Source organism: Aethalodelphis obliquidens, unplaced genomic scaffold, assembly GCF_003676395.1.
Source record: "Aethalodelphis obliquidens isolate GAN/ISIS:26980383/991018 unplaced genomic scaffold, ASM367639v1 scaffold18, whole genome shotgun sequence".
NCBI lineage: Eukaryota > Metazoa > Chordata > Mammalia > Artiodactyla > Delphinidae > Aethalodelphis > Aethalodelphis obliquidens.
The window spans coordinates 10,477,559-10,499,550 of NW_020837962.1; the positions used below are offsets into that span (position 1 = coordinate 10,477,559).

General features: G+C 42.3%; 1 protein-coding gene across 7 annotated transcripts in view; it reads left to right on the top strand.

Moving 5' to 3' along the window:
- CREBBP (CREB binding lysine acetyltransferase) overlaps window positions 1-21,992 on the top strand; it is a 150,189-nt gene that overhangs the window by 115,690 nt on the left and 12,507 nt on the right. For 5 of the 7 annotated variants that reach the window (XM_027117557.1, XM_027117555.1, XM_027117558.1 and 2 more), the window contains 9 exons: window positions 986-1,165; window positions 2,176-2,365; window positions 6,679-6,797; window positions 7,639-7,878; window positions 8,664-8,752; window positions 14,190-14,300; window positions 16,099-16,155; window positions 18,877-18,954; window positions 19,282-19,349. In XM_027117557.1, coding sequence (XP_026973358.1) covers window positions 986-1,165; window positions 2,176-2,365; window positions 6,679-6,797; window positions 7,639-7,878; window positions 8,664-8,752; window positions 14,190-14,300; window positions 16,099-16,155; window positions 18,877-18,954; window positions 19,282-19,349 — 1,132 coding nt within the window. The remainder of the gene's footprint in view (window positions 1-985; window positions 1,166-2,175; window positions 2,366-6,678; window positions 6,798-7,638; window positions 7,879-8,663; window positions 8,753-14,189; window positions 14,301-16,098; window positions 16,156-18,876; window positions 18,955-19,281; window positions 19,350-21,992) is intronic. The other 2 variants (XM_027117556.1, XM_027117560.1) reach the window with 1 other exon arrangement.

Sequence of the window (21,992 nt, forward strand, 5' to 3'; positions counted from 1 at the left end):
GTATTTATTTATAAAATGTCAAAATTAACCCCAACATAAACCCCAAGATGACATTACTGTTTGTATTTCTCCAAAGGGAGTGTGCTTATTGATCCTTACTTTATATTTCTTATCTCTAAGTAAGATCCCTTTGTAATTTTGTTTTCTTTTGTTTGTTTACTTAAAACTCCATTGGGTAAATCTATGAAAATTTAGAATTCTTTCTGGGATTCCTTTTTTTTTTTTTTTTTTTTTTTTTTTTTTTTTTTTTTTTTTTTTTTTCTTTCTCTTTTTTTTTTTTTTTTTTTTTTTTTTTTTTTTTTTTTTTTTTTTTTTTAGCTGTACGTGGGCCTCTCACTGTTGTGGCCTCTCCCGTTGCGGAGCATAGGCTCCGGACGTGCAGGCTCAGCGGCCATGGCTCACGGGCCTAGCCACTCTGTGGCATATGGGATCTTCCCAGACCAGGGCAAGAACTCGTGTCTCCTGCATCAGCAGGCAGATTCCCAACCACTGTGCCACCAGGGAAGCCCTGGGATTCCTTCTCTTAATGTTTGTTTACTCCTCCACCACTGTTCCTATAATTAACAGGCTAGTTATGCATTCTTATTCCATATAGGTACTTTATTCCCCTTTCTACAGCATATATACTTATATATTTATTATTCAGTGTTTACCATAACCATTAATGTCATTGGAAGGAATTAAATTTAAAATAGGAGGTTCTGTGACTTAGGTAGAAAATTCCCAGAAAATAATTTTCTGTCAAAAGGTAGGAAGCTCTGTTCTTCCATCTCTGCATTGTTGGCAAGAAGTCAATTGTGTTTCTGCCTGATTTTGATGTCTCTGGAACTCCTATTTTAACGCTTATTCTTCAGTTCTCTCAAATAGAGGTGCCTATTAGATTAGTATTGAGAAGGATTAACACGAAACTGTGTGTTGAGTGAGCATCAGGGTTTAAGATCATTTATATTGTTTACAGAGATAAATGATTTTGGTTTCTCCACAGCTTTCCCAGGCAGCAGCCAGCATTGATAACAGGGTCCCCACTCCATCCTCAGTGGCCAGCGCCGAAACCAACTCCCAGCAGCCAGGACCCGATGTACCAATGCTGGAAATGAAGGCTGAGGTCAAGACTGAGGACACTGAGCCCGATGCCAGTGAACCCAAGGCAGAGCCTGGGGCTGCGGTAGGTGCCATTCCTGGGAGTGAATAGATGTACTGCGCACAGAGGCATCACTGAGGTGTCCTCGTGGGAGGCACAAGGCGTCCACCGTGGATGTCCCTGCTCTGTTTCAGTATCCTATTCGATTGTGGTTCAAGTTGGAAAGAGATTAAAAACAGATTGGTTATTTATTTTTAGATATGAGATATGGGTTTATTTTATTTTGCCAGAAGTGAAGAGCACTGGCTTGTATTTTAAATGTTTAAATCATCCAGCAACTTTTTCATTGCCATCCTTCATTCATTTATAATTCTGCAGAGTTAGACTGCACAAGAGATGTGTTCTTTTACTAATTAACCTGTAGCAGAAGTTGGAAACTGACAGACCGTGGGCTGAATCCAGCCTATAAATGTGTTTTGTTTGGCCCACACAATTATTTTTAAAATGGGAAATTACAAATAAAACTCTAGATTTCTGGCTTTTCTTGAAAAATGAGAAGCTCTGCCAGCACTGTGCTTCTGTTCCTGTAGGGCAACAGTCTAGGTAGGAGCACCAGCTGTGGCTCTTAGATGGGTCGTGAGCTCTCTAGTTTGCCAGAGTGTCCACTGCTCCCCGCGGCCTCACACAACAGCTCCTGCTGCTGTCATTAGCTTCGCCTGCCTGGCCCTCTGAGCAGTTGAATTTCTGATCCTTCCCACAATTTTCAAGGCACTTCTTGTTCCAAACTAGAAATATATGTAAAACTATTGAGCAGTTAATTGGTGTATACAATGTGTATACAAGTTTTTTAAGCACTCTAGCATGTAAAAATTTAAAAATTTTTAGGACTGTAATGCACTGGTGCTGTACTGAAGTGACTCAACAGGCACTCCACCCCTTCTTGTGGGAGAGAAAAGGAATGATCAATGCAGCTCTGACTTGGGAAAGGTTTTAACAAGCCCATAGAGATTTTTAAGAGCCTTCCAATAAGGCTGAGTTAGAATAAAGGTCTTTCATATTCATATATCATTGTCTGTAATTTTGTTTTTCTCAAGATCATGGAGGAGGACTTACAAGGATCTTCTCAAGTTAAAGAAGAAACAGACACAACAGAGCAGAAGTCGGAACCAATGGAAGTGGATGAAAAGAAACCTGAAGTGAAAGTCGAAGCTAAAGAGGAAGAAGAGAGTAGCACCAACGGGACAGCCTCACAGTCCACTTCTCCTTCTCAGCCTCGCAAAAAAAGTAGGTCATGTTCTCGTAAACTTACCGGATGGTGCTGCTTTTCCATTGTGTTGGGATTGCATTCTGTGGATTAAAAGCTAAAGCAGAAAAAGAATTCCATCTCTTCTTTTATCCTTCTTGCCTGCCATTCTGCAAGTTTTAGAAATGGTGACAGTGAGCTGAACTCCAGGATGTGAGCCCACAGGGGTCTGTGGTAGGAACGAGAAGCGACCAGGGCTCTGAGGAGCAGCCCATGAGCCGCCTGTCTGGGGTGGTGCTGGCTTTACTCGGCATGCCGTGGACAACCACTGATGGACTCCAGCAGGAAGATGACCGGAAGCTTGATGTTAGGGAAATTATCACTATGGCAACCCTGTGCACTGAAGTTTATAGGTTTCTGCTGATACAGATAGGAAACTAAGTGCCCGAAGTCAGGGGGTGGGAGAGTAGAACCCACTGACTAGTGCAGCAGGAAGAGGGAGGGCGGCAGGTAAGTGAAGATACTTTGGGTTCTGAAATAAGCAGGATGAGCCAGGCTCACGGTGGAAGTTGGATAGAATGTATTTGAGATGTGTCCAAAGTACGGAGGTAAGGGTGTCAGCAAATTGTCAGGTGACCGTTAGGAATGTGAGATGGGGCTCAGGTAGTTGAGGGCTGCAGGTGATCCAGTTAGGAAAGACGGCAGAAAAGTGTTAGAAAGGCTGATACTGTATAGTTTTGCTGCTGGAAGAGACCCTGGAGATCATAGAGGACAGCAGGCCTTAAGTTTTTGGTCTCAGACCTCTTTATACTCCTAAAAGTCGAGGATCCCAGAGAAGTTTTTGTTTGTATGGATCATCTATCACTATTTACTCTATTAGATGTCTTTTTTAATATTTATTTAAAAATAAATCTGTTACATGGCACCCATAAATAACACATTTTAATTAAAAATAACTTCCAAAACAGAAATAGTTGGAGTGATGACATTGTGTTTTACAATTTTGTTACTCGGAGAGTTAAGTGAACACAGCTGGATTTTCATATCTGCCTCTGCCTTTGCTGTTGTATTCTGTTGTTTGGTTGAAGTACATGAAGAGAATCCAGACCCACTCAGGTTAGTAGTTAATAAAGAGAAGAGTATTTTAGTAGCCTTTTCAGGTCATTGTGAATATTCTTTTTTGATACTACACCAAAACTCAACAAGTAGAAGTTTCTTAAAGGCTAGTTGCAGTGGGAAATCTGAATCCATAGCCCTGAATTTCTCATACTCTGTGGCGTTAGAATCCATCGTCCATCTTGTACTTTGAATGGATCTTTTGCCATTGCATGATTTTTTTTGTAACACTATCCTCATCTGGGACTATCTATCCTCATCTGGGACCACTATCCTCATCTGGGTCATCTGGGACTTTGGCTCACTGAGTTATGCTCATCTTCCAAATGTTGACATGCTTTATTATGTGATATTTTTTAAAATCACATTTATTAATATCACTGTGAGTCTCTTCAGAAAGTCGTGTAAACTTTGACAAGCTGTCGAGCTCACGTGTCATGATACAGGTTTTTCAAAATTCTAATTTTTGATGCAAGTCAAAATTTTATCATTGGTAACAAATAGCATCAGTTGTCCTGGAAGTAACTATAACTGGCATACTTCGTTCATTTTTGAGCAAATGTCTGTCACATACCCAGATCTGAGTAACTGTAGCTTGTCTATCAGCCATTCTTTCTAGTTTTGTGTGTTTCATGAAGAAAAGCAGTTACTTCAGCTCTCAACTCAACACTTACACAAGTGCTTTCTCTCAAGACAACCACTGCATGCAGCAGAAGTGCTTTATGACAGCTTCCCAATTTGTCGTACAGAATAAAAGACGTGTAGCCAAGGGCCGAGATTTAATATAAGTAAGAATTTTGACTCGTTCATCAAGGACACTTGTAAGTGCAGATGACGTTTTTTCCTGTGTATGCACAGCAGCAGCAAAGAACGGGGCGACCACGAAGTCGAGTTTGGAGCTGCAGCCTGGTCATGCTGCAGTGCTAGTGATTTTATTCACTGTTGTTTTTGCCCAGTCTGTGTGAATGTCAGCACACAGTGCAAAAGGCAAATGATAACTTAGTGTTATCATGAAAATTGTTTTATATTATGGAAATGGATTTCACAGACCCCTAGAAAAGGCCTAGGGCAGTGCTAGATGGAAATGTTGTATATCTGCACTCTCTTGTTATGGCAGTCACCAGCCACATGTGGCTCCTAAGTACTTGACATGTGACAAATGTGCCTGAGGAAGTGAATTTTTAATTTTATTTAATATTAATTCATTTTGATTCAAGTAGCCACATATGGCTGGTGGCCACCATATTAGACTGCATGAGGGTCCCTAAGGTATCCATGGGCCATGGTTTGGGGACTGCTGATGTGGTCCCCACCTGATTGTCCTGAGAAGGTTTTGAGCCAGAGAAGTGGAGTGACTTGCTCATAGCACACCACACTAATCAGTGGCAGAGAACTTGTTTCAAATACAGCTTCTGACTGCTACTTCCACTCATTTGGAGTCTTACTACATCAGTGTGGTTGTTAAAGACAGGAGTTTGAAAATGACTTCTCCTTGGCATAGGTATTAAATGTTTAGTGAATGAGTGAACGGTCATACAGAGTGAGATACACGTAAGGCCATGTTAGTTTTGATCAGCACTGGGAGACGAGATGGTCTGGAGCAGGGCATCAGAAGACTGTCTAGGGCCACCAGGTAGTGCATCTTTTAGGCTTTGTGTGTCATAAGGTTTCTGTTGCAGCTGCTGAGCCCTGCCTTGTGGTGCGAAAGCAGCCATGGACACCTGCACAACAAGGACGGTTGTGTTCTAAAAAAGCTTTATTTTGTCAGACTAAAAAGTGATTTTGTGTAATTCACGTATCATAAAATAGCATTCTTTTTTTCCCTAACCATTAAAAACCTTAAAAACCATTGTTAGCTCCCAGGCCCATACAAAGGCAGGCAGCTGGCCAGATTTGGCCTGTGGGTCGTGGTTTGCGACCCCTGGTCTAGAAGAATAAAAAAGCTATTGATTAACGAATTGTCTTCTTATAAAGAGTTATTCAAAGAAAACCAAACACTGCTTCATCTCTGTAAAAACAGACTGGAAGAAAAGGGGTTAGCTGAAGGCAGGATTTGTTTGTGTTTCACAAGGCTCCACAGGGCACATCTGCTCCCTAGACCAGGCCTTTGCACCTGCATGGGAGTGTCTACACTGGCTGTCTCCCATACTTGCTGACCGCCATGTGTCCTGGAGCGCAGGAGGCCGTTTCCTCAGGAGGTCAGTCAGGATACCTGGGTATTCCCTGGCTCTGATGTCAATAAAGTTTCTGGAAACTTCTCAGCCAGTGTTTTCATCTCTCGATATACTCAATGCATACCACTTCCCAATGGGAACTTTAGGTTTTTATGGTATTTTAGTCTGATTTATAAATTACAATTTGTTATGTATCTGTTGTAGAAAATTTTTTCAAAATTCAAAAAACCACAAAGTGGAAACTTCACATCACTTAGAACCTAAGTCATCAGAACATCTTTGCAGTGTTTGCCTCTGCTAATTTTTCTGTGGGCAGGAGCGTATGTGAGCGAGGGGGTGTGTGACACTCAGTGTCACCTTCACAGGCATGTTTCCCATGTCCTTAGAACTCACGAGGGGTTTGTATGAGTGACTGTCCTGAATGTATTTGGCAGCCAGTGCTTGTTCTTACACTGGTGACAACAGAAGGCATCGTAGGAAATGGGTGGGCCAAGAGGTTGGAGACATGGGCACTAGTACATGTGCAAGGGGACAGTACACAGTACAGAACTTCTGGGGAAAATAAGAGAGCTACTTATTTTTGTGGCTCTCTTACACTGTATACATTTATTTGTGAGGTTGTAATACAAAACCATTCCTCTCAGGTGGTTTGAGTTTACTTCAGCCAAGGACACAAACGTTTCCTCAGGCGAGGAAAAGCCCCTTCCTGTGAAAATGACTCTGTACCCACCCATTTGATCAATGAGGCAGATTAGAAAGTTAGCTTCGTTTTTTCTGTTCCAACCAAGTTTTGGCACTGGAAATCTTTTTGTTGAACAGCAAACTTCTCAGTGTGGTATTTTTGCCTCGTGATGTGGATGCAGTTTTTAAAAACTAGTGTGACTGTGTTTTCAGAATCCCTGAATCGTAGCTTTAGAATGTCCGTGGACTCCTGGAAGCTTCACGGCTGGGAGGGAAATGATTCAGGCCTTCTCAGAAGTAGCCAGGCTTCCATTTGAAAAGTGACAGAGGAAGAGTCTGGGTGCCTTGTCAATAGCATCGTTTCCTGTGCTTTTTAACTGCAGTCTTTAAGCCGGAGGAGTTGCGCCAGGCTCTGATGCCAACCCTAGAAGCGCTGTATCGACAGGATCCAGAGTCCCTACCTTTTCGGCAGCCTGTAGATCCCCAGCTCCTAGGAATTCCAGTAAGTTGATATCATAAAAACATTATAACTTTACCACTGTAATTCATGAGTATCCATGATACTCATTTTATCTCTTAAAATTGGGTAAAATAAGAATTTTTTCCGTAATGTAAAAAAATATTTTCTGTCAAAACAATAATACACCTTTGTCTTACTGACTGAAATGTGTGTTTCCCCCCTGTTCCGTTAAGCCCCAGGGTCCATGGAAGGGGTGCAGTGAGATGGGGGGAGCACACCCTGGGGCGCACAGCCTCTGTTGCCTTGCTTTATATTTGGGTAAGACTTTGTATTCAGGAGTGGATTTAAATAATTGGTGAACATCACTTATAAAACACATGGGCCTCTCACTTTGAAACCCTGGGTGCTCTTGCAAAGGCCATGGTGACCCAACAGATTCTGTTTAGCAGTATTACTATTTTTGCTTTTGTGTTTGTGTTTGTCTTGGAATTTCATTTTGGTTGCTAGGACCAAGAATGAATCTCTAGAAAAACATATTGTCTGATAAATATGTTCACCATTTTAATTTGGTGGATCAAAATCTTATTTTTAAAATCTGACATTATAAGACATGTTTTATTAAATAAGTTTTTTAATATTATTTTTTCTTTAACTTTGCTTTTGAAATAATTTGATCACACTTGAAAATATTAATTACAATTTTAGATAATAAAATCAGAGGAAGATCAGAAGTTGTTTTCTTTTCAAGTCCCATTTTTCACTATTAGAAATGGAAGTTATACTGGTACTTTCTTCAATTTTATTTTAAGATAAAGCTGCCAAATAAGATGGGCATTTGGAATTTGGGGGGGATATGCTAGACTGAGACCGTTTTGTCTTTCAGGATTATTTTGACATTGTGAAGAATCCCATGGACCTTTCCACCATCAAGCGGAAGCTGGATACAGGGCAGTACCAGGAACCCTGGCAGTATGTGGATGACGTCTGGCTCATGTTCAACAATGCCTGGCTCTACAATCGGAAGACATCCCGGGTCTATAAGTTCTGCAGTAAGCTCGCAGAGGTCTTTGAGCAAGAAATTGACCCTGTTATGCAATCCCTTGGATATTGCTGTGGACGCAAGGTATAGTTGAAACTTTTTCTGGAAAATGAACTACCCTTGTTAATACAGCCAAAAAGGGTATTATGATGATATGATAAACTCAGTATTTTGGCCACACCTGTGTACTGAGAAGGACCCAGATGGATTCTGGTCTCTTGTAAAACAGTTGATTGTCTGAAGCTAGAGGTGCTTATGGGGGAAGGCCTTGGATTAAGCATTCCTGGCTGCCCCAGTGTCCATTCATCTATCTGTAACAAATGTCTCTCAGACACTAGGGACTTCCCTGGTGGCGCAGCGGTTAAGAGTCCGCCTGTCAGTGCAGGGAACACAGGTTCGAGCCCTGGTCTGGGAAGATCCCACATGCTGCAGAGCAATTATGCTCGTGCACCACAACTACTGAGCCTGCTCTCTAGAGCCCGTGAACCACAACTACTGAGCCCGTGTGCCACAACTACTGAAGCCTGCGCGCCTAGAACTCGTGCTCCATAACAAGAGAGGCCACCGCAATGAGAAGCCCGCGCACCTCAATGAAGAGTAGGCCCCGCTCGCCGCAACTGGAGAAAAAGCCCACACGCAACAACGAAAAACCCAAGGCAGCCATAAAAAAAAAAAAAAAAAAAGTCTCTTAGACACTAATTCTATCCTATTGTATCCAGAAATGTCTTTAAATAGATGTGAGAATCGTTAGAAGACTATCCAGTATACTAACAAATAATTTACTAGCTAAATCTAACTCCATATTGGACAGAACATTGCGTGACAGTAAATGGGATATATTTTTAGTATTTTCTCCTTTGTTTTTGCAGTATGAGTTTTCCCCACAGACTTTGTGCTGCTACGGGAAGCAGCTGTGTACAATTCCTCGTGATGCTGCCTACTACAGCTATCAGAATAGGTAAGCCTTGAGCAGTTTCTTGAATCATGGGACAAAAAGAAGATCTTAGGACGAGGCATGCTCGTCTGATTGTAGCTTGGGTACATTTCATTATTTCTCTCCTGAAGTTTCAGTAAAAAGGGCCAAAATTTCATTGTTTCTCAGTCACTCAGATAGGCCCATGGTCTCTTAACTTAAAAGCATGCTTGTATAGTATAAAATTTTAAGCTCAAAACTGCTTGCTGCACTAGTTGGATCAAGTACATGTGTTAAGCCAAAATGTAACCATATGAGAAAGAGTCTGAAGTGGAGAGTAACTCTAACAAAGGTTGACTGCCTTTTTTAAGATAATAAAGTTGAAACATTGTATTTTACCAATCTGTGTGTAAATATTTGCCTAGCTAATTTGGCCTGTACAGTCTGATGGAAAGACTTGTGTTTGCTCTAATTCATTTAAAAATTTTAAACCATAGACTTTTTCTTTTTAATCAGTAGCACAGTAAGAATGAGATCGGTGTTTTCATTGAGTTTAAGAATGACTCCCTTCATGAGGTGGCCTTTTTGGGGTTAGTGAGTGGTAGGTATGCTTTTGAAGTATTTTCTATTCTCTTGAAATGTGGAGATGGCTAAAGAATAGATCTCCTATCTTAAGTAGAGGAAGAATGAAAATAATTTTTGTTGTTGATTCCCTTACCTAATTACAACTTCCTGGTTTGGAGGGTTGTTTTGAAAATTAAGCTACTTTGTATCCATTGCTTTAAGTGACTGCGTGTTGCCATAGCATGAGGGTGTCCTGCCTTGAAACATAGGTTGTAATTCTTTGTCAAATTCAATTACATTGCCTTCATTCTATGAATTGGCAACTAAATTCTTTACGTGACCAAGATGAGGCTTCATGCCTGTTCTTTGTTTTTAGGTTCAAGTATTAAATGTCAGCTTTAGGGTTTGATGTTTTGATTATTTTTATCTTGTTTGCTTATAGTAATTACATATGTTCTAATACTTTGAGGAGAATAAGTTTTTATTTTTTCAAAGGTACATGCAGAGGCCTGAATAATTTGGAATGTTGCAGTTACTTTTCTTCCAATTACGTTTTTTTTAATTATTTTAATTTTTAAAAAATATCTAGGGAATTCCCTGGCAGTCCAGTGGTTAGGACTCAGCACTTTCACTGCGATGGCCTGGGTTCAATCCCTGGTTGGGGAACTAAAATCCTGCAAGCCATGCAGTGCGGCCAAAAAAATTAAAATTAAAAAAAATAATAAAATTAAAAAAAAACATATTCAAGGTAATTAACGACTCTCATCAAAATCCTATTTTTAAAAAAAAAGAACTGTTGACCTAAAAATATCTTAAGACAAGATTTCTAAGCCTTGTCCAGCTCACTTATCTTAGTGAAGTGCTGGTTTGAGGGGAAAGATGGGTGTCCCTGGACAGGCACCTCTACTGGAAGTGCAACCGGCACAACTGTCCTGCTAAAAATATTTTAACATTTGGAATTCATTTTCTGTCTTTGCATGCTCTTCTATTGATAGAGGCATTTTAAAACTAAAAGTTTGAAATGATACTGTGGCCCAAATGGAATCTTTCCTATAGTGACAAGTGTTGTTCTGGAGGTTCTGGCCCCTCCATTTACAGTTTTAGCCCCATGATCTTTTGCACATTCTGTAATGTATCAAGCTTAACCTTCTTGTCCATGACATGGGCATAGTAACACCTTTCCTGACACCCTTAGTTGTCAGTCTCCAATGAGACAATGCTTTGGAAACTGTTAGGTGCAAAATACAGCTATGAAATTTTAAGAGAACAGGTTAAAATTAACTATACCCTGAAAAATGCCCCCACTGCTAAGTACCCAACACAGTTTGGGTCTAGAAGGAAGAGCAGACAGCAGATTGCTTACCATCATCTCTTAAGTTTGGGGGCCTTTTCATTGTTGCTTTTCACTGTTCCTGGGTTCTTTGGACCCTGCCTCGGCTGACTTGCATAGATTTCGGCCGTATTTCACTTGAGAGCAATTCAAGTTCGATAGAATGGATGGCATCAGTGTGCACTACTGCCTCCTCAGAGGAGGTTGTTGATGGGGTGCAAACAAAGGATTGTTTTGAAAGTTCTGAAATGTCCAATATTACTTCTATATAGGACTTAATTTTTATTGAGCAAAAGTAATATATTTTCCTTAAGAGTAGAAGCATAAATAAAGGAGTTCTCTTTTACGCATAATACATTTTAAATGAGTGTGAGCATATACTGCTCCTCAGCTGAATCCTACAAGGTGTGCTTCCTGGAATACAGAACTGGAAGAGATACCACGTTGTGAGTCTGTGAAAGCAGTGGTCTAATTCTGCGATAGACATTTCAACTACTTACATTTTCATTCTCAACCTTGACTGTTTATGAACGCCATGGTGTTCTTTTGAATAATTGTTTTGGTACTTATAGTCCTAAACTGGGCACTTAGAGTAGGAAATTCTACAGACCGTTTAAACAAGTGAAACTAATAGATAAGCTAGTATATGGTTACATTTTCACTTGTTTCCACACTTTGAAATTTTGAAAGTAAGTCATGTTGGGAAAACTGTTCTATAACTTTAACAGTTTATTATTGATAGATAAGAATAGATATTATCTATTATCCAAGTTATTTTTATATACTGTTATGGTACTTACAACAATCTGCATTTGAAAATTTACTCCATACATTAGATTACCCTTACAGATGAACTCTGCAGTTACATTGTGCTAACTTTAGGTACCCAGATGTACATCATCATCAGATTATGTAAAGTGTTTCTCCTTTATAATTCCATATTCATCAGACTGCTTCCTTCACGTAAGGCAGAAGGTCATCTAGGCTCTTACGGTTGAAAAGTGAATCTCTGAACCATTATGTATTTCCAGGATGAATAAAGTTTGGACTAGGTATAAGATAGGGGCAAGTCTGACATTAACATCTGTCACCCACTGATTACCAGAGTGGTTTCAGCCTACTTGACTAGATGGGTGGGCTATCATCATATCAGAAGGGAGCTAAAGGAAGGCCAGGGCCCCTCCCTTTCCCCTTACACCTGAACAGATTCGATTCTCTGACATCTCTGGCCTTGCTCTGGGACAGACACTCTGTCCCTCCCAGTTTCTGACCCTGAGGTTCTTGGGAATGGAAGTTAGTTATACACAGAGGGCGTAGGTTTCTGCAGCCACCCCAGGGGCTGCCATTCAGCCATCAGTGCTTCACTCTGGGCCAGTTTCCTCCAGTGGAAAATGATGGGTTTATGATCCTTGTTCCCCAGATGTTGCTAGGCTTGATGTCCTGCTTGCATAAAAGCTAAGAGTTTAGTTTGTCCAGGATTTTAAAAGCGTTTAGACTCACATGTAATTACCGTGGCAATTTCATTTCACAGTGTGTTCCGTAGTCCTCTTTGAGCTAGCGCACAGTGGCTGAGTTTGATCATAATAAATTGGAACACTTTCATTCATTTTTTAAAAGGAAGCAATTTGGCGTTGAAGGGGTATCTTTTTTTTTGCATATTGTTCTGATTGCTGCTTAATTGGTTTATAGTTTCTATAGTGTAATTCTTTCTTGCCAGTGATGATCATGCCCTTCTACACATGGAAACTCCTTTTACTACATGATTTCAAGCCTCCATAAAAATATTTACAAAATAGTGAATAGCCAGAATATTACTGTAGTTCATTCAGAGAAAGAGATAAGTATTTTTAAAAACAGCAGTGTTAACCTGTTTGTTCCTGGTCAGTTTTTAATCTTGGCAGACTTTGTTGATTGAATTAATTCTAAATAAACTGGTCCCAGCAAGAAACTCTTATTAATCCAGTTGCTACACACAGTGAATCTGTCATGTTCCTCATCAACAAATATGAAAAATTGAATAATCTTGAGATGTGTGCATGCTCTAAAGTTTTATACTTTTAATTCACTATGTGTGTTTAGTCAGTGAAATATAGCAGACAGAATGCTCAATGTGTTTAATTAAGATTAGAATTAGAACTTGTGGGGACCTATTTTAGTGGTAATGAAGAATAAACTGGCCAGGCAGTGGCCTGAATCTCAGTTGTTTGTAGCCGTGCGCGCATGTGTGTTTGTGTGCGTGTGTGTCTGTGTCTGCGTGTAGCTGCAAGCTGCCGCATCTCCTTCTGCCCATGTGGTTCAGTGTGGTGCTCCAAGTCTCGTCACAGTGTCTTCAACACTAATCCTCTTGGCATCTTGTAGATGTAGTTTTGAGCACTAAAACCGCATTTTATTGTGCTGCCGTCGTACCTTATACTCATCCCTTTTGCTTGTGTAATTCACCTCATTCGGCTTGTTTACTTCTACAGTATTCCTTTGTGCCCATCTTGTTTATGCAGCATCAGCCTGCATTTTTGTTGATTTCTCATTTGTGTCCTTTCCAAACATTTAATAGTTTTTATTTTAACTGTTCTTATTTGATAGCTTGAGCCCAGGCTCTATACTATAAGAAATTGGGGTGATGGATAATTTCTCAAATGCAGATTGTGCTTTAAAGATTAAGTCTCTAAATTTGCTTAACTTGGATTGTCCCCAAGTTAGAGAAATCACTGAGTATCTCAGATTGATGAATGATTGGTTCCAATACCAAAAAGTTTAAATTGAAGCTTAGAATTGAATTTTAAGACTGTTCATGGATTTACATATATTGTATTGTTTATACAATATATCACAGTTTTTCTCTGTATAGTCTTACTGATAAATGGCTGGAAAGTCTTTGACCCTGATTGCATTTCTGTTAAATGTTTGTCTAGAATATGGATTTGGTTTCATTTCTATTGTAACCCAATTAACTGAGTGATTAACATGTGAAAAGTAACAGGAGAAAATTAAAACCAGTTCTGAGTGCTCAACATTTTCATACCTTTAAAGATCTGGCTTAATACCGGAAATAAAATCTATGAATTGCTGTCAAGCATAAATTTTCCATTTTGAAAAAAAGCTATTTCAGTTTAAATTGCTTTTTTAAGTCCTTTTGTCAGACTGTTTTATTCAAAGTAAATTTTTTCCATCTCAAAACCTGTAGTTATCTCTGGTTTTCTCTAAGTAATAACAAAATCCAAACTCCTAAAATTAGGCTCCTTGCAATTCTAGTATTAACAACTCCTTGAAAACATTTGCATCTTGGAGCTGGACGAACCCGTTGTTAGTGATGATGGCCTGGGATGTGTGCAATGAGACCGAATGCTAATCAATGCTTTGCCTTGGCTTTCTGCTCTGTGTTGTCTTGGTGTTTGTGTCTTACCTTTATGTCTGTGCTATTTGTTCCCTTCCCTGTTCTCTAATCCTGCCCTTCCCCACCTGCCCCTGTTCCTTTCATTGTCCTCACTGACCCATCAATCAACCAACAACGCCCCCCCTTCGTCGTGGTGATCTGCCCTGCTCTGATTGGTGGCTTCGTTGCTTGGGTGGCTGTGTGTTATGATGGACCAGTTCACCCAAGTATGGCCTTCTTGCTGACAGGTATCATTTCTGTGAGAAGTGTTTCACAGAGATCCAGGGGGAGAATGTTACCCTGGGTGACGACCCTTCACAACCCCAGACGTAAGTACCATCCTGTCATTTCTCCCGGGGGTGACTCTGAATTGTTGTTTTGTTCTCATACGTGATTAAAAGGGAAGCACCACTGCCACCCACTGTGACTTTTTTATAGTGTATTTTTCATATTACTTATACCCACATTCATATTTTACAATGTAGCTGTTGTAGCTGAATCCCAGCGCCACTTGCACATTCTTCCCTCTGCTTGAGACCGTGATGCTGTAGCCCCCACTGCAGTGCAGTGGTCTCTCTTGACCTTGCTCTATCTCTTCTTCTAAAACACTTGCTTTTTCCTAGTGGCTGTCAACTTCCATTTGGGAAGGTTATAAATTTTCAGTTACACCTAAGAAACCAGGTAACCCTTGTCACAGAACTAACTGGCAGTAGCAAAAATGAGTCTTGTGTGTATACCCCGTCTGTAGCATTTAGTTGATCTTCCACTGAAACCTCTGTCCTTTAAGTTGCAGAGGTAACAGAACCCAGGTGGTGAGACCCCAGCGAGTACCTGTATCTCCTTCCTCTCTGGAGGTTGGACTCTTGCTCACAGCTCCAGCATGGACAGGCATGAGTTAGTTCGTTCATTCCCTCACTGAGTTCACCATTTCCTCCCTGATGCTTATCCTCTGATGGAGTTACTTTTGAGTAGGCAAATGGCCAGAATGTGGTGAGAAAAAAGCAAAAGCAGGGCTTCCCTGGTGGCGCAGTGGTTGAGAGTCTGCCTGCCAATGCAGGGGACACGGGTTCGTGCCCCAGTCCAGGAAGATCCCACATGCCACGGAGTGGCTGTGCCCGTGAGCCATGGCCGCTGAGCCTGCGCGTCCGGAGCCTGTGCTCCGCAGCGGGAGAGGCCACAACGGTGAGAGGCCCGCGTACCACAAAAAAAAAAAAAAAAAAAAAGCAAAAGCAAATCCACAGATTGGATGGTCAACTCGTTTACATGCTTGAGATACCTAAAAACCTGCCAGCCACCATAGCTGCCTAGGACTGCCAGCGTTTTGTGGTCTTTCTTTTCTCCCGACTCTGCCATGATTCCTGCCACTCTGGGGGGTCTACTGTGTGACTCTCCCCCCAAAGGCAAAAAGGCTTCCCACTGAAGCAGTTTCCAGCACTGTTGGACACTTACTCTGCAACTCAAGTTTACTTTATTCAATTGCACAACAAACCATACCTGCCTGTAAGATACATAAACGAAAATGACAGAAATTCTACATATTCAATTTTTCTGTCCCTTGTCAATTTAATTCTTTAGTCCAATTATGTGATTAATAATTGGATTGTATAATTCTGTGAATCAAGTAATTCACATATACACTAATAAAAGTACCACAAAAATGAAATACTCAGCCCTTTAAGAATAAGTAAAATATCCCCAAGTACATGCTGACTTGTGTCAATGAAGGAATATTGTAATTAGAAGAATTGAAAATACCAGTGTTGGTCAAATTCAGCAGTCATTCACCATATAGATTTGATTGGAAATTAACAGGTTTGAATCTCAACATAATTTTGCCAGTGTATTTTGACTAGCCTTAAATTAAATCTTGTAATAAGTGCTGATGATAGTTTGGAGGAAATATTCCAAGTAAGGCAGAGAAAAATAAAAGGTAGTGCTTTCTATAGAATTAAATGTTGTATGTTCATGCCATTATTACATCTACTTGAGATTTCAGCTGACCATCATTTTACTTTTTATGTGAAGAACTAGTTACAGAATAATATCCCAGAGACACTATAGTTTATACTCAACAGATAAATTTAGTTAATTAACATTTTTCCTTTCCCCCCTCCCCAAAAAAACAAGGACAATTTCAAAGGATCAGTTTGAAAAGAAGAAAAATGATACCTTAGATCCTGAACCGTGAGTATACAGCTATTTTCTTTCTGACTTTTAGGTTTTAGTTTCAGATGAGGAAATTTCCTCCTTATTGTTGGGCTGTGGGAGAAGACACTGGAAATAAATATATTACCATGGGTGGAATTTTTTGTGTGAAGTTATTTCAGATGTGGATTCTGTTTTAACTCACACAAAAGATGTATGTCTCTGTAGCATGCTGTCCAGCTACTGAATTTTAACACCCTTTAATGTAAGATTAGATGGATGTTTTGGCTCTGTTAGAATCTCTGTAATAACTTCATCATCGTTGTCTTTAAGAAGCCATTTAGTGTGAATCTTTAGAGACTAAAGGTAGGAATATTTGGTGGAGGGGTGCTAGTATCATTTAAAGGGAAATTTCAGAAAGAAAAACTCTTAGAAGCCACTTTTTAAAAATAAATAATGAGAAGCCCAGTGTTGTATGTTCTTGTCACCATCTTTGGTATGGTATATTTTCAAAGGTCATTGTCAGATAATTTCCTTTCTTCCAGTGATCAGTGAGAATACTCAGTATGTAAATTTTGCTTTGTAATAACCCCTTAAAGAGGCCTCAGAGCTCCTTCCATGTGGTGGCTCCTCCCCGGTACCCAAAGCTGAGTTCTGAAGGCACCCCAGTGTGTGGAGATGCCCATTTTGTTCTGTCACTGTGGTGAACGCCCGTCCAGGGTTGCTTGGTGAGCACAGGCTCCAGCACTGTTGGGAGTTTGGTAAATGTGGCTGTGGTGCATCCAGAGCTGAGAAACAGGTTCTCCCCTCCCTTGGCTCAACTTCCGAGCTTCCAACGGAAGACACAGACTCCACTTCCCATTGAGAGCTGACTTAGTCTCTCCTGCCAGCTGTGCCCAGGTTGCGGGGGGAGCACGTTGATTACTTAGCAAAGTGCCTGGTGCATGAGGAGGCTGCTCCCTGTCTCTTTAGTCTCTAGTGTCAGTGGATTGTTGGTCCTGACTAGCCGTCTCCCTGTTCACATTGTGTCCTCCCTGACAGTTTTCCTGTTTCCCTGTGATTTATATTCAGTTTTTTAAATTTTTTAATTTTATTTATTTATTTTTTAAATATTTATTTATTTAGTCATGCTGGGTCTTAGTTGTGGCAGGTGGTCTCCTTAGTTTGTGGCTCACAGACTCCTTAGTTGCAGCAGGTGGGCTCCTTAGTTGCAGCTCGTGGGCTCCTTATTTGTGGCATGCAAACTCTTAGTTGCGGCATGCGTGTGGGATCTAGTTTCCTGACCAGGGATTGAACCCAGGCCCCCTGCATTGGGAGTGCAGAGTCTTAACCACTGAGCAACCAGGGAAGTCCCCCCAAAGTTTTGTTTTATACTGGAGTATTTACAATGTTATGTTAGTTGCTATACTCACTTTTCAATTTCAGAATACGTTACATTGAAGCAGTAGTTGCCAGGCAGTGGGGAAGACACAGATGGATAAAGGGGGTCTGTCCTCCAGCCATTTGTCTTCCAGTAGGACAGACGGATCGTAGCATAGGCAGCAGGAGGCAGTAAGGTAGTCCAGAGTGGGGGACCCTGGCCCAGTGGAGAAGGTGACACTCATTTGGAAGCAGGTGTTGGGGGTGGTGGGCAGAGCATTCTAGACACAAAGACATGAAAGGACATGGGATGTTCAGCAGCACTGCAGGTGAGCTCAAGTGCAGGGCATGTAGGGAGTATGGATGGAGCCCCGTAGGACAAGGGGGCAGAGGGTGCTGGATTCCCTCCTGTGTGTGCTGGGAAGGGCAGCAGCTGGGGCAGGACAGCAGAGAGTACTGAGGATGGCCGATGAGGGTCACTGCCTTTCTGCACAGTCTGCCTGTGTGTGTCCTTTTCTCCTCCGACAGAGCAGGGACAGAGAAGCTGGATTGGGCTCGATCTGTGGTGGAAGGCTTGCTCAGCAAGGGCAGTTAGGGTGGTCAGGGGCCGGGGACTCGAGCAGCAGTAGTGAGAGCAGGCGTCAGGTTATGGGGACTGGCATCTAGCATGATAGGAAGAGCCGGGACCCAGGACCGTTTGGAGAAATGTGGTACTTTCTAGCCCCTCAGCCTTCCACAGGGTATAAGTTGTGGTGGCTTTAAGGGCATGGGTGAAAAAATAGGTTTTGACCTTCAAGCATGTTGGCGATTAAGTTTCCTAGGCAAGGTGACAGGGCCCAGGTGAGCTATGGCGGAAGCTGTGCAGGGGGCAGGTGGCATGGTGCATCCCAACTTCTCTAGTGTTTACTTTAAGAAAGGCCGTCATTTCCCACCCTTGTAACTGACTCAGCAGACGTTTCCTGCACCTGGGCTTAAGAACAAGGGTTTGTAACACTGACAGTATTGTTCTCTTTTATTTAAGTCCATTTAGGTATGTGCAGTCATCTAGAGCAAGCACTGGTCTTGAAAATCTGTAGTAATATCAGAAATACTGACCTGTAAAACAGGCCTTCGTCATAACAATTTTTAGAAATAAATGTTCACTTCCAGTTGCAAAGCAGATTGGGAGAAGAGAGGAAAGAGGCATTTGTACAAAGAAAGGGCGAAAGTCAGTCTTTCCTATAGAAAATATCGTACTGATGCATTTTTTAAAATACGGCTCAATTAGTCAAGAGATGCATTAATGCTGCAGATTCTTGAAGTCATCAAGGGGATGAGGTGTGAGCACACCACACAGGCTCTGTAGAAGCTCCATTATGTATGTGGCTCCGTGTGTCACAGTGCACTTTCTTTGTCTTCTAGTTTCGTTGATTGCAAGGAGTGTGGCCGGAAGATGCATCAGATTTGTGTTCTCCACTATGATATCATTTGGCCTTCAGGGTGAGTAATTTCCTGGTGATTTCCTGTGATCTCGGGAAAGGGAAAGCAGTTATGCACAGAGTAGAGGGGAGGATGCTGGCTGCTACTGCATTTCATTCATTGTTGTCAGCAAGAATCCGGCAATTAGATGGATGGCAGTTTGTTCTAAATTTAAGTCTTAAGTGTTTGCCCGCTTTGGGAATTGTAGAATCAAAGCAGTCTGCCTCTTCACTTTTGTATAATGATGCGATTTTAATTGCCAGCGAAGTATTTTAATGCTGCATTTCACTGGTTTGGCAACATATACTGTTTTATATAATCTGATCACACCCATTATTTTTTTTGCAGCTTTGTGTGTGACAACTGCTTGAAGAAAACGGGCAGAACTCGTAAAGAAAACAAATTCAGTGCTAAGAGTAAGTTGTGGAAGGGTTTTTGTATTTTTTTGTCTTACCCTTGAAGAGAATCATTTGCCTTGATCTTTATATGAAAGTCAACTTTATGATCAGTCTGTGTTTTAGATGAAAGTTTAGAAACTTTCATCTAAAACACATACAGTAAACTTTGTGAATTCTGAGAGAGAAAATCTGTCAGCAGATCCTTCTCAAGTAGCTTAGAAATAACACACACACATCCTGGGCACGCTTAGCCCTGGGCACCTGTGGGGGCGGCTGTTTGCCCATCAGTAGGTGTGGGCCCTGCTGTTGTGAAGAGTGACCCTCTGGGGCCCTCTGGGAATCAGCCAACATCACCAGGACTGGCAGGAGCCTGGTCTGCACGAGGGCTGGTTGGGTGTGTCACTGCCACATTAGGAGCGGCTGCTGGTGTCTGCGAGGAGCAGAGAGAGCGCCCTGTTGCTATAGGAGTAGCTTTTCATAGGTAGTCTTCACTTTTTTAGAGATGACACTTTTCAGAAGTGTACAGTGTATCGTCTTTGTCAACTCGACTGCTGCTCTCACTTCTCTCCAGTAGGATAGGCAACAACTAGCACAGCGCTTAGGGCTCCCCAGAAAGAGCCGGGCCACCTGAGGAGCTGGAGTAGAAGAGAGATGGGATGGAGGGGGAGGTCCGTGGGCAGGAGGGAAGGGTGGCAGGCAAGGAAGAAGCCCCTCTGAAGCCTTCCAGGTCAGCGTTAATTCACGTTCAAACTGTGTCATTACCAAAATCCACAGTTTTCCTATCACTTAAACCCACTCTTATAAAATCTTTTGAAATATTGATGAATTCACCAGCTATTATAATATTTCTCTTTAGATCAGGGTTTCTGATGCATACTGACATTTGGGCCAGAAACGTCTTTGTTATGGGGGCTGTCTTGTGCTTAATTAGAATTTTAGCAGCAGGCTACTGCCCACTAAATGCTGGTAACACTCCCTGCCCCACCCCACCCCCATGAATGGTGGCTGTCAGAAATGTCTTCATACATTACCAGGTGTCCTGGGTTGGGGGCGTGCAGGTGAGAACCCCTACTTTAAAGGATCCATTCTGAGTGATGTCACTAAAGCAGTCAGCTACTTAGAATCAATCTCCTGGGCCAGAGCTTTGGTGACCAAAACAGAAATTGCCAGGAGAGTTAGGCTTCAAGAGAAGAGCAGTTGCGGCCAGAAGAGAGAGGGGTAGAGGTGGGGGGGGGTGGGTAGGAGAACCTGAGAGCTGGCCCAGCCCCCACCCTCCCCTAGTGTCCAGAGAATGGTGGAGAGGGATATGTGGACCTTCGGCAAATGAGCTTCAAAGATGTAGAACCCTCACTTACAGAAAAGGACCTTAGAAGTGGTGTGTCTCCCCTGGGTTTTTGATTTGCATCATCTCTGCAAGTGTCTGTCGGTCACAAAAGAGAGGTTGCCACTAAGTTTGCCAAGACTTAGTGCAGTGGGCCCTCCGTGTCCATGCATGTGGGACCTGTGGGTACAGAGGGCCTTCTGTACTGCACCACTGTATGTCAGGAACTTTAGCATCCTTGGATTCTGGTGTCTGAGGGGTTCCTGGAACCAGTCCCTTGTGGGTACGGAGGGACGACTGCATTGAAAATATCTTCCAGCTGCTGGTCAGAGAGTGATACTAAACAACTGACTATCCACCCAAAACCACCTCCCCATTATACGCCACATGCACAACGCAACTCGGGTGGCTAAAGGGGCGAAAAGTAACAACAACAAATGCTTTGGAGGTCAGAGAAAGAGAGTGTTTTTACTGTGTTCAGTTATGAAAAACCTTCCTAAAAAAGATACAGCCCAGAGGTCAGAAAGCAAAAGGCTGAAGGATTTGATCACATAAAGGGAAATATAAGGCTCCCATCATGCACCGTGGCCAAAAATATACATGGTGGGGTACAATTTAAAATGTCCATTTTTAGACTCAGCAGTTCCACCTTGACGCATGTCTCCTACAAAGATATTTGCTCGTGTGCCTAAAGGCATGTACAGGGCCGTCCGCTGCAGCACGATGGGCTGTGGGGAGTGGAAACGGGAACCTAAACCAAAGCACGTGGCCACCCTGTGGGAAGCCCGAGGCACCATCACAGTGAGGGTGGCCTGGGCTCTCCTGTCCAGTGGGAGGGGCTGTTGCAGAAATGCCTGCCCTCAGTGCCTGAACTTGCTGGTCTGGAGAACACCTCCACATGGCACCGCAGCATGAGAACAGCCCTTCTTTCCCCAGTACTGAGTCTCTGAGCACGTGCTGGCTGCTCTCCAGGTTTTTCACTGTGCCGTCCCGTGTGTAAAGCCCATGGCTCTTCTCTCAGGGGACATAGCGGAGCACCTCTCCAGCCCTCTTCACGGCGTTCAGTTTGGTGCTTGTGACCAGATCGTCATAATTGTCTCATTTAAAAACTGTATTTTGGGCTTCCCTGGTGGCACAATGGTTAAGGATCCACCTGCCAATGCAGGGGACACGGGATCGAGCCCTGGTCTGGGAAGATCCCACATGCCGCGGAGCAACTAAGCCCATGCGCCACAACTACTGAGCCTGCGCCCTAGAGCCTGCGAGCCACAACTACCAAAGCCTGTGCGCCTAGAGCCTGTGCTCTGCAACAAGAGAAGCCACAACAGTGAGAAGCCCAC